The sequence below is a fragment of the Dendrobates tinctorius genome, unplaced genomic scaffold (assembly GCF_039654945.1).
Source record: "Dendrobates tinctorius isolate UK_male_01 unplaced genomic scaffold, ASM3965494v1 ptg000254l, whole genome shotgun sequence".
In the NCBI taxonomy this organism is placed as follows: Eukaryota; Metazoa; Chordata; class Amphibia; order Anura; family Dendrobatidae; genus Dendrobates; species Dendrobates tinctorius.
In genome coordinates this window covers 10049283-10062696 of record NW_027361921.1, presented here as the reverse complement: position 1 = coordinate 10062696, position 13414 = coordinate 10049283, and the positions used below count along the sequence as shown (strand labels likewise).

Genomic DNA, 13414 nt, shown 5'->3' with positions numbered 1-13414 from the left:
GACCCTGTTTTGTGTCGTGGATTCCTGAACCAGTGTCGTTTGCATTTTGAGTTTTTGCCGCAGCATTACCCCACCGATCGTGCTAAAATAGCATTTATTGTTTCTCACTTAGAGGGTAAGGCGCTTGCGTGGGTGAATCCCCTTTGGGAGCGTGATGACCCGCTCGTCGCTCAGCTTTCCATCTTTTTGGACACTTTCCGTAAGGTGTTCGACGAGCCGGGTCGCCTTGCTTCCACCACCGAGTCCCTCTTTAATCTTCGTCAAGGTTCTCTATCGGTTGGACAATACGCGATATGTTTTCGCACTTTGTCCTCTGAGCTAGGTTGGAATAATGATGCCATCATAGGGGCCTTTTGGCGTGGTCTGTCCGGTCGGATCAAAGACGAACTGGCGGGCCGAGATACCCCTACCAATTTGGAGGATCTTATCTCTCTCGCGACACGCATTGATTTGCGCTTCCAGGAGCGCACCCACGAGTCAGCCAGAGAGAGAGGGTCCTCTCGCCTCTCTTCGTCCACTCGCAGTTTTTCTCATCCGTTACCCGACTTATCTGCGGCAGATCCGGTACCTGAGCCTATGCAGGTGGATCGCCTCCAGATAGCTCAACGGCGTCGTGTGAAAAGGCAGGCACAAGGGCTCTGTTTCTATTGTGGGGATGCCACCCACTTTCTACGCTCATGTCCCAAGAGACCGGGGAAGTCTCTCCGCCTGGGACTGTTAAGTGAGGTCTCCTCAAGTGTATGTGATTCCTCTCTGCCCCTGACCGTGCCTGTCTCCCTGAATTTTGGTTTCGAGACTTTTGCTGTGAAAGCTATTGTGGACTCTGGCGCAGTGGGTAACTTTATTAGTCTCGAGGCAGTTAAGAAGTTTCGCATCCCTGTCAGATCCCTGGAGTCTCCTAGGTCAGTAGTTCCGGTCGACGATAAGCCCTTGCAGGACACCGTTAACCAGGTCACTGAGGAAGTTGAGTTGCAGATTGGCACATGTCATCGGGAGCGGATCTCCTTCTACGTATTGCCGACTTCGCCTCATACCCTTCTTCTTGGCCTTCCTTGGTTACGTATTCATGGGCCGACCCTGGACTGGCAATCTGGTGATATACTCCGTTGGGGTCCGTCCTGTCAAAAGAGTTGCCTGCTGTTCGTTCATCCAAAGAACCCTGCTTACTCGTCTTTGATGGTTACAGGTCCGCCGTCCGCCAACCGGTCTGTGACTTGTGACTTTGTCAAGAAGGAGGCTGAGAGTCAGTCTCCACATCCTTCAAGCAACCGGTCTGTGACTTGTGACTTTGTCGAGAAGGAGGCTGAGAGTCAGTCTCCACATCCGTCAAGCATCCCGTCTGTTACTTGTGACATTGTCGAGAAGGAGGCTGAGAGTCAGTCTCCACATCCATCAAGCAACCCGTCTGTGACTTGTGACATTGTCAAAAAGGAGGCTGAGAGTCAGTCTCCACCTCCGTCAAGTGACCGTCCCAAGGTAATTACCGTGGCTTCCGTCAAGTTGACACCCCAGCGTCCAGGGGAGACCTTTGTGTCTAAAGGTAACCGTAAAGGTGTGTTATCCTGGGGACATTCTTCTCCGGCTGCCGGTCATGTTGGTGCCAAGAGGACACTCTCCCGTTTATCCCACGATTACTGGTGGCCGTCTATTGCTCAGGACGTCAAAGACTTCGTGGCTGCTTGCCCATCGTGTGCCAAGAAGAGACTTCCCAAGCATGTCTGTGTGCCTCTGCCGGTTCGACCTGTCTCGGGGATACCTGCCTCTGACTCTCTGTCCGTGGAGTTCTCCAGGGTATGGCAGGAGACCGAATTTTCTCGTATTGAGACTCTGGATCTCATTGGTCCTCATGCAGTTAGGAGGTGTCTGGATCCCGCTCCTAGTGTCAAGGTGCTATTTTCCAGTTCTAGAGAGAGGGGGCTTAAAGGAGGGGGTACTGTTATGCCGCGCTCACCAGGAGGCGGGGCTTCGGCCCCGACGTCACTCCCTCCGGTACGGCGGTCCCTCAGGGGTCCCCGTCGGGTGCGCACGCGCAACTCTCATCCCCGGGTCTCCTCCTCCATGCCACGCTTACGTTTGCGCTTGCGCGCTCCTGTCAGTGCTGTATAAGGCTCGGTCCTCTCTATGGTATTGGAGGACCTGACCCGGAACCACTAGTGGTCGTGTGCTTTCTGGCTAGGTCCTGACCCGGAACCAGTAGTAGTCATGTGCTATATCAGACGACCTCCCCCTAGGGGAGGTGCCTGATTATTGTTGTGCTTCCTGGCTGGGTCAGCTGTGTCCCAGCCTGGCTGTGCGCTGTTCTCAGGTCCTCTGCTCTGTCTGCTATTCTGTGGTGCTCCTAGCACTTGCTCTGAACCCTTGTTGCTTCATGCTCAGTTGTGCCTCCTGGCACATCCTCTCGTATCCTGTCCCTTGTTTCTTGCTCCACCGTGCCTCCTGGCATTCACTCTATTCCTGTGTTCTGTTACTTGCTTACACGCCTTATGTGCCCACGTGTACCCGTCTAGTACTACCCTGTACTCAGCGCACTCCCCTGTACTCTCCTGTGTTCCCTAGTATCCCGCACCCTCCAGTCACACAGTCTCGTATCTCCTGTGAGCCGGCCGCCTGGTGCCAGCAGTCGTGGTATCGTATCCCCTGGGGCTTGCTCCTGACACTCCCTGTATAGGGGGTGGTCCTCACTAGGCTAGCTCGCCCTGGGAGGGTTGGTGCCGCGACCCAGAGGGTCCACTCCAGGAGTCGCTAACACTCTAACACTCTAACAGGGTCCAGACGTGTGACTGTGCAAAATTTTGTGGCTGTAGCTACGATGGTGCAGATGCCAATCCCGGACATACATACACTTTTTCCCCATTATGTAGATAGGGGCAAAATTGTTTGGCGAATTGGAACGCGTGGGGTTAAAATTTCACCTCAAAACATAGCCTATGACGCTCTCGGGGTCCAGACGTGTGACTGTGCAAAATTTTGTTGCTGTAGCTACGACGGTGCAGATGCCAATCCCGGACATACATACACTTTTTCCCCATTATGTAGATAGGGGCAAAATTGTTTGGCGAATTGGAACGCGTGGGGTTAAAATTTTGCCTCACAACATAGCCTATGATGCTCTCGGGGTCCAGACGTGTGACTGTGCCAAATTTTGTGGCTGTAGCTGCGACGGTGCGGATGCCAATCCCGGACATACATACACACCCACATTGAGCTTTATATATTAGATTTCGTTTTTTTTCCTCTACTTTTCAAAACCTATTCCAAACCAGGAATACAGCGATCAAAGAAGATTTTTGCTGCCCGTTCTTGAGGCAGACTGTGAAAATTACGGCAATACGGCCCGTAAAAAAGGCCCGCAAAAACGGGACACAAAAAACACGGCAAGTGTGAAAGAAGCCTTAGACTGTGTGAAAATGAAAAATATGGGGATGAAACATTGTTAGATAAAAAAAACATTTTTTTTTTAATTTTTACAGCCAATTATTAAAAAAAATGTTAAACACCTGAGGGGGCAAAATGCTAAGTACACTCATGCTTAAATTAATTCCCTTAGTTGTAGTTTCCAGGGTCCTTCTGTTAAGGTACCTCAGGGTTTCTGCAGATTTATTATGGTGTATACAAATTATCACATCAAAATCCACCCTCCTAAAGTGAAATGGCACTCCTTCCCTTCTTCTCCAGTGATCAAACTACAATTATTGCAGACACAGGGTAAGAAACAACACAGATTTAACATTGCTTGGGTCTGAATATCTTATATTCCAATGGCTTTCTTTGAAAAGAGATATAACCAATTTTAATAACCCACTGCTTAAAGGCACCCTAGAGGTTTGGATAACTTGACAAATACACACAAAAATAATACACAGAACTCACCCATAACACTTAATTCACTGCTCTCCTATCTTTGTAGTGCAGTTGAACCATTCCTTATAATATCTGAAAAAACTGTCACATATAGTCGAAAATCTTCTTCTGGAGAATATATCAAATATACTTGAGTATAAGCCGACCTGGTATGAATGGGCTCCTCATCCCTATCCTGGTATGCACAGCCTCCTCAACCCCATCCTGGTATGCAAGGCTCCTCATCCCTATCCTTGAATGCATGGCCCCATCCCTATCATTGTATGCATGGCCCCATCCCTAACCGTATATGCATGACCCCATTCTTATCCTGGTATGATAGGCCCAACCTAAAAAACATAAAAAATAAACCATTACACTTACCTTCCTGCACTCCCTCACAGTGTCTTGTTCCGGTGCTAGCAGCTGCATTATAATTGTAAGCAGCGTATGGCAGGAATATCATACGCTGCTCAGAAACAGAGCACAGCTGTCAGAATACTAACTGCTCCTCATGACGGAATTATTTGCGTGGAGTGCAGTGAGTATTAAGTAGCGCGCACAGTGTCAACCGCTGGGCGGTCACATGTGACGCTGCTTAAGAGAATTGAATATTCACCTCTCTTAAGAAGCGACACACGTGACCGCCTGTCAGCTGCAGGAGCGGCTGCTGCGGGTGACACTGTGCACGCTATTACAGAGAAATGAATATTCATTGCCAGTGCAGTGAATATTCATTTCTCTTTAGCAGCAGGCACAGGAGTTAGCCGTGGCAGCCGGCTCCTACCTCTGTGACCTGCCGCTGCCCCTCTTGATACATGTTCTGGACACCTCACTTGAATATAAGCTGAGGGAGGAGTTTTCAGCACACAAAAAAATGTGCTGTAAACTAGTCTTATACTCAAGTATACACTGTAACTCAATTACTGAAGACTAAGTTGCATAATCTATTTTCTCAATTCCCCATCAACTTCCTGCATCTACAACAAATAAGAACTATGACCCTGATACCCATCCCGGCTCCTCCTCATCTCTGCTATTTTTTGTAGCGCTGCTCAAAACTGGCATAAAAACATCAGAAGTAGGATTATGATAAGAAGAGTTAAGTGTGGACACCTTTGTACTAAAAACTCACAACACACTATTCTTTATTTCTCTCTTTTAAAAAAAAGTGCGTACAGGAACATAATACATACCACTTGGTCAAATCTTTATCACTGCATCCAAATATCCAACTGTGAGTAAACTAAAAAAAAATAATACAATAAAAATCAACAACCTTTACTTTACAGTCTTTGTTTGCACAAATCCATAAGGGTATAATGAATAGAAGCCAACCAACTAGGAATTTACTAGAATTTATACATGGTTTGATTTTCAGTTCTCTAGCAAGAAATAGTGTACTTTTAGGCACTCTGCACACGGTGCGGTTTCTACTGCGGATTTGCCGCTGCGGATCTGCAGCAGAACTGCAGGTGATGTACAGTACCATTTTAGCCTATGGAAAAAAAAAAAAAAAAAAAAAATGCTGTGCACATGCTGAGGATTTTTCCGCGGAAAAAAAAAAGCAGCATGTGACTTCTTTTGTGCGGTTTTGCTGCAGTTTTCCACCTGCTCCATTCTACAAATCCGCAGGTGGAAAACCGCAGTGGAAAACCGCACAAAAACGGCAGTAAAACCGCAAAAAAAAAAGGAAGAAATCCGCAGGAAAAATGCAGCTCATTTGACCTGCGGATTTGCTAAAAATCCGCGGGAGGATCCGCACCGTGTGCACATAGCCTTAAGGTTATTTCCAACATTAAAAGTTATCGCCTATGAAGAGGATACGTGATAACTTGCAGACTCCACAAAGGCTATGATTTGAGCTGCAATGTGGGAAACTGCTGTTGACATGATGTGGTCTGACAGTGGTGTCTGAAAGGTAGTCAAGTGAAAAATATTCCAGTTGTTTTTGAACATGCTGAAGATCATGTTATGGACCTTTCGACAGACCAAGACAATGTACAACCACTGCTTCCAGCACTATTTCTAGAATATGATGGCAGCATGCAAACCACAGCATGTCCTTGCCAAACTTCTGCTCCAGAAGTTTGCAGTAGCTGTTCCTGAAACCTATGCTGAAAGATGTGGCATAAAAAAACAAGCACATCACATTGTCAGTAACATGCCAGGTCATTGTGCAGCATAAACAGCATTAACACAAGCTTCACATGTTCCTTTTGAAAGCTTTAGAACTCCAAGCAACTGATCAATCCCAACTTCTGATACCGAATGGGAAGACGGTCTACAGTTTTCTTGGCGCTGATTCATATGCTTCATAGTCTTCCGTATCAGTATCTACTATCTGAAGAGCTGCAATCACTGTTTAGTAATTTTCTTGTAGTAGTAGAACAGTGACATAACCTCTCTCAGATGGCAGTTCAGTTGAAGATAAAATACTATCACACATTTTTCCAATAAGCTACAAGTCTTTATCGCTTCTGGTTGTTGACTTTCACAAACTGTAGCTAGCTGCTTTGTTGAGGTTTTATTTTTCTAACCCTTGTAAAGGTAAAATGATGCGCAGGGACTGATGTAAAGAGACACAAACAGTGTTTCTCATTAAGAGAACGTAATCTTCTTAGAGATGTATTGCTGTATCAGCCTGGGGGAGGAGAACATGACTAAGGCTGAGCAAGCTGGAGAAGGAGAGTGTTATTAATGTCAGGCTACATAGAGCAAAATTTGCACCGGCTGCCACAACCAGATCTTTTAGACAAGGTGCAAATGGGATGCAATCATGGCAAAAATCCAGAAAGTTTGATAGTATTTATGCATTTGGCTGAATTACTGTCTGCGTTTTTAGTTTACATACATTAACAGAATTAAGGTGTGCCTACTGAAGAAAAAACTATTTTGAAATTAAGGACCACCCTATCGCACATGCGGATTCAGAAGCTCAGTGAAGTGATGTTGAGGAGATCGATAAGATCAAATACTTAATTAACCACAAAACATAAGAGATTGAGAGAAATTACCCATAAAGTGTATTGTTTAACCTTACAGGAGCTTGTTCAGATCAAAGTGTGACACTAAAGATGGCTGCCATTTCCTGTTTCACCACACACCATGTGCTGGTATCCAAGATGACCTCATGGATCCGCCCACGTTGACACCCACCCTAATGACTTCATAGACCAACCCAGCCTGATGACCTCATGGATCCGCCCACGATGACACCCACTCTGTTGACCTCATGGACCAACCCAACCTGATGACCTCATGAATCCGCCCACGGACTAGCTCATTGCCCAACCCACTAACCAATGGAATACTTCCGATTACTCTCATTTTAGAGCTAACCGAGCCCCCTTACAGGGGAGATATAAATCTATGTTCAGGTTAAATAAACTCCATTGGAGCTGTGCCATAGATTAATCAAAGAGAGGTTACATCCGACTATGTCTGGTGTGATTCCTTTAGTGCGCACTTGATCAATAACCATTAGGCCAAGAGCAGGAAACTAGGTTGAACAATAAGAAATGTTCACTAACAGTGAGGGAAAGAAGCTGAGCGCACAAACGAGGCATGTATAGCGCTGGCAACGATGGGCGTGATATCATGCTAAGTGGGCCATGTATCATAAACAGACTTTAGAAATTATTTTTCTAAAGATTTGTTTGTGTGTTTAATGCAAAGAATGGACTATTAGCCAAGGAATTTAGCTGAGGAAAAACATATGCTGGTGATTCTGAGGGCACAGGGGACCTTACAGGTTCCCTTTAATATTACAATTGGACTCCTGAAACAGTTAGCAAAGGTGCTCGGCAGGAACTGCGTTGCATTTACCCATATGTGTTAGCTATATCAGAGGATCACCACAAAGAAAATTAAGAGGGAGTATTTACTGGTTACCAGGTCAGACAACTTCAAAAGGATGAAAAATTTGGTTAAACGACAGGGAAACAAAAGCATGAAAGGCTTTGAAAAATGATGTGTCAAATAGTTTATTAGTTAGTTTCAGAGCTGACAATTTCCATCAGCCTGTGGATGAACTTGCAAATGAGAAAAAAAGCTGCAGAATGTCTTTGAAACTACATACAGTGGCTTTCGAAAGTATTGATCCCCCTGGCTTTTTACCTATTTTGTTACTTTACAACCTGTGTTTAAAAATTTTTGTAATCTGATTTGTGTGTGATGCAATAAATGTGTTGTGTGTGAAGCATTAAAAATGTGTGAGTGAAGCACTAAATAATTTAAGTTGGTGGATGAAAAAAAAGACAAATTTACATTTATTGGCTCAAATAACTAAAAATGGACATGTGCGTATATATTCACCCATTTTGCAATGAAGCCCTTTATGGCGGCACAGTGGCTCAGTGGTTAGCCTTGCAGCACTGGGGACCTGGGTTCAAATCCCAAACAGGACAACATCTGCAAAGAGTTTGTACGTTTCTCCCCGTGTTGGTGTAAGCAGAAGGACCGGGCTGGGTACCTTTCTTGCGCCGGGTCCGAAACTATCGGGGCTGTCTCTTTTGTTGTCCAGGAAAAACCTAAAAGACCCAGACAACCTTTGCACTTGGCAGCAGGGGGCATTGTCTGAGGTAAAAAAAAAAAGCAGAAGCGCGAGCGGAAACAGGCAGACTTGGCGGGAACTGATAGCGCAATGCAGGGGGAGATGAGTGCTCTGTCCCTCGAGCACCGTAGAAGCGAAGGCCCGTCGCTCAAGCATCCCCGCAGAGACTGTGAACTGAGACACTGTGTGCCCGTTGGCCCCCCTTAAGAAAGGTGCCAAACGCTCTGGGCTTGTGTGTCCCGCCTAGGAAGTATCGGGTGTGTAACAGTGAAATGAATACTGACCCCCCCGTGCTTGTTTGTCAGGCCACGTTGGGCTCCAACATTGCTGTGGACTGTGCCTTACCCTCTACAGCACCTGCTGGACTGAGGATCCTGCAGGAGACACCAGAGACTCACCGCTGCAGGAAGGACGCAGCTCGTCATTTTCTTCAGGACTACACCGGATTAATCCCATGCTGACCGTTGTTGGCACCCAAGCTTGTTTCGTGGACTCTACAGTCTGGAAGTCGTCGAATCGGCTAAGTCAAATGCCTTAAGAACTGCTACTGTCATTGCTTCCCTGCATTTTGTCCAAATTGCATACCCTTTATTACCTACTACTTGCATTATCCCTGTTCAACCCCCCTATCTCCCTGCGTGGAGTACATAGTCGCATTAATCTTGGTCTTCAGGTTGTTGAATTCCTCTCTTTAGCAACTCCCAGGAGTTTTGCTCACGTTTTGAACAAATTATCAATAAATGTTCTTTTGACCTTATAACCCTTACGTTAGAGCACCTTCATCAAGGGATCACCAAGTGCAAGGAACAGATTACCAACATCGAAAGTCAACTGGCCTCATCTACCCCCACAGAGAAATTCAACAACCTGAAAACCAAGATTAATGCGACTATAGAACAACATCTCCGAGATACCGAGACAAGGAAACGGAACAAGTTTGCAAGGGATACAGACGACTACGAACATAACAGAGTTTATAAATGGTGGGAGTCTTCCAACTCCGGGAACTTTACTACACGTCTAAACTACAGATCATCTACAGGTGTCTCTACCTCCGGGTCGGACTACGAGAAACAACCTTCCACAAGTCGTTATTTAGGACAGAGTCGGAGACCAATAAGAAGAAGAGGACCCGTATAGGAAAGAGACACGGACTTCAACCGCATTAATCGCTCTCAGGTAACAATCCCCATGCTGTAAATATATCATCAAAAAGCTTGGGTATAGCAGAATATCAAGTGCTACAGAAGGGTCTTTCCTTCTGCCCAAGTTATAGATATAATATTTTCAAATTGGATATGGATTTACAAAGGTTTTACAGGTTACTCAGACTTAAGTTACACTTTGCTGATTGCAACAATACCACAGGGGACCTAACTACATCACAAAGCCTACTCCTGACCTCCGATAGTTTGGGTCTGAGAAACAAAATAATTACAGACCACCCACAGGCTCCCATGCACTAGAAACATTTATATCCTTTATTGACGATACTTTTCAAAATTTGAGACAAGACATAGACAAAAGAGAAAGTTCACTTTCCCTCCAACCTTGCGTCCCTTGATCAGCAAGCCTTAAAAAAAAATTCTCCAGGATGATAAAGATCTTATCAAACCAGCGGACAAGGGTGGGGCGATAGTGATACTGGATAAATCAACCTACAGTACTTACAATAAATCTATCGTCAACTTAAGCCCCCGTTACACACTGCGATATCGCTAGCAATATCGCGGTAAAGTCACCGATTTTGTGACGTTGCAGCGATATTGCTAGCGATATTGCTGCATGTGATACTTACCTCCGACCGGCTCCCCCGCTGGTTATCGCTGATCGCGCAAGAAACTCCTGGATCATTCCTCGTCGGCCACTTCCTGCGGCGCTTCCTGTGGCGCCGACGAGCGACGCGTGGATGCGGGCGGGAGGACGCAGGATGGCCGCGTCTGACAGGTAAGTAGCGATCCCCGTCCCCAGTGATGTCGCTGGTGAGATCTGCCTGTGTGGCAGCTCACTAGCGACCACCTAGCGATGCACCAGTGATCCTGACCGCGTCATATCGCTGGTGCATCGCTAGGTGTAACGGTACCCTAAGTGACACCTCGGTCTATCAACCACTCCAGGGTGACCTAACCAAGGAAATAAAACATCTCATTCAAGAAACACTCACTAAGTACATTGCCTTAGGAGTTCTTGATAAAAAAATTTTTGCGAGTTTCTGACAAAACAGTGTCCCATAATTCCCGTATTTTATGTACTCCCAAAAATCCACAAGAGTCTAGACAACCCACCGGGAAGACCTATCGTGGCATCTACAGAGTCCAGTCTGTCACCTATTTCAAAATTTCTGGAGAAAATTCTAACACTTCTAATAAGACAAACTAGATCATTTCTGTTGGACACAGGTGCCTTTTTTAACTTGATACACAACCGTGGTCCCATTCCAAAAGATGCCATTTTGGCCACGTTTGACGTGAAGGACCTGTACACTTCGATACCCCACCTAGAAGGCATTTAATCAGTACGCAGACTCCTCTATATATCCAATTTCAGTCCAGAAAAAACAAATTTATGTTGTGAATTACTCTCCATCCTCTTAACTGAAAACTTCTTTTTATTTGAGGATACGTACTACCTACAAATCAAAGGCACAACCATGGGCTCGAATACTGCACCACCTTATGCAAACTGTTATATGACCCATTATGAGGACAGCGTAATTTACATCAATGACCTCTTCTGCTCACATGTCGTGATGTGGAAGAGGTACATCGATGACATTCTGTATTTGGGGTGGATCCCTAGATACACTGAATTCAATTATTCTTCGTTTGCGTTCCTCCTGGCCTTGCCTAGATTTTACCATGTCATATAACAATAAACAAATCAACTTTTTGGACACTTTGGTGATTAAGGATGAAGTAGGTGGTTTATCAACAGATTTATATGTGAAACCTACCAAACGTCTACTTCACTACAAAAGTTTTCACACAGCCAAAATGAAGGATTCCATACCTAAATCACAAACTAGGAGGGTCCGTAGGATTGTATCTAATCAGGAGGTTCAGAAACAACATATTGAAGAAATTTAAAAATTTTCTGAAAGATGATATCCTCATCACACATTGGACTTTTCAGATACTACCACCTCTCCCCAATCAAAATCAGGGATTCGTATCTCCTTTGTCCATGACTATCACCCTCTGGCCTACCTTATCCATAAAAGCACACACCGTCACTGGCACATCTTGGGGACAGCTCACCCCAATACCAGTCAATTCAAAGAAACATTCCTTCCTTTCTTCAGACGACCAAGTAATATATGAGATATTTTGGTAAAAGTGGATGTGGGCTCATCTCGTCCATCAACACAACAATGCTTTCTCACAAATCTTAAATTTGGTACCTTTCTCTGCTTACAATGTACACAATGTAATAATGTCCAAAGGGGCAACTCCTTTCATCGCCGTTCTATGGGCAAAAAATACAACATAAAAGATTACTTCGCTTGTGACACATAATTCGTAGTATATCTGATTAAATGCCCCTGTGTACTACTGTATATACTGTAGGTAAGACCACACAACCTATAAAGGATCGCATCTCAAAACACAAGTCAACTATTGGATACAAAAATCTGTTACTTACAATCCCTTTTCACTTTGTTACCATCGGCCACACTACTGCCCAATTGAAGTTTCAAGTCATTGAGCAGGTCAAACTACAACGAAGGGGGAGTAACCACATTAGTCTCCGAAAAAGAAGATAGGGTTTTTGGATCCACGAGCTACAAACACTGGCCCCTAAGGGGTTAAATAGAGATTATGATGCCCAGTCATTTTTATTACTGTCCTAAAATGCTTTCTGGATATGTTCATAGATATTGATCTTTTGTATGTTGCAGTAATATTTTCTGATGAGAACTGACACAATATTAACGTTATATATCTGTTACAGAATCAGCAGCATTAAATGTATGAAAAAGCACCCCCTGAGCATGGAATTTCTCTGGCCACAATGTATTTTCTTACATAGTCTTTATTGCTTTCTTGGAATGCCTTCCAGTACCTACTTCCGGCCAGGGGAACGCAATATGGGGTCACTGGAATGTACGCATTCATTTTTAGTCCTTTCTGGCTTTGTGGAACGCATAATGGCGCTGCTGGAAAGCACACGCCTATTAGTCTCTTCCGGCCCTGTGGAACACATAATGGCGCTGCTGCTGGAAGGCGCACATCATCACTTCCGGCAGACAACTTCCTGTTAGCCACGATCTTCTCTCTATATAAATATTAGCCGGGAAACACACACTAGCACTTGTGACAAGTGGTGGATACCGCGTCTTTTGCTCAAACGCTCCTATCTAAGGCCTGTTTCACACTTACGTTTTTTCTGTCAGTTGCAATCCGTGAAAAAGGCGGAGAACGGATCCGTGCCCGTTGAGATACTAACGGGTGCCACTGGACCGTTGTTTTGACGGATCCGCCGAAGTCTGCATTTTAAAGGTACCGCAGCCCGGGGAAAAAGGAGAGAGAGAGATTTTTGCCGCTCCCCGCAACGGCATTTCATAGTTAACATGCTTCCCGGCATGAAGCTTCCGGGCATGCGCACAGCAAAATAGTGGACCGCCAAAGAAAAAAAACGTTGCAGTGTCTGTCCCATCCGCCCGGGAGCCGCTGAAATTTTGGCGGATCTGTCAAAAAGCGGGTGGGACGGACGAACATCAGTCAAGATCCGCCACTAATGTAAGTCTATGGGGGAAAAAAAAATGGATCTGCCCCTTTTTTGGCGGATCCGTTTTTTTTCAAAAATTGGTGGATTTTGACTGACGTCAAAAAGTGGACGTGTGAAACTGGCCTAACCGGACTGGTAAGCTTTTATTACTCTTATAACTATATTTTTCACCCAGCGACCCATTTACTGTTGATTTATTGTGGCACTGTCTTACCCCACAGATATACCGTCCTCTAGTGCTGCATCTCTATCTAGGGGTATGTACGGCTATAATGTGTGCAAACTGTAAAG

At 45.2% G+C, this 13414-nt stretch overlaps 1 protein-coding gene across 3 annotated transcripts in view; it reads right to left on the bottom strand.

The window, feature by feature from the left end:
• Positions 1 to 13414, bottom strand: part of PGAP1 (post-GPI attachment to proteins inositol deacylase 1) — a 794782-nt gene that overhangs the window by 475214 nt on the left and 306154 nt on the right. For all 3 annotated transcript variants that reach the window (XM_073558145.1, XM_073558147.1, XM_073558146.1), the window contains one exon: positions 5037 to 5086. In XM_073558145.1, coding sequence (XP_073414246.1) covers positions 5037 to 5086 — 50 coding nt within the window. The remainder of the gene's footprint in view (positions 1 to 5036; positions 5087 to 13414) is intronic.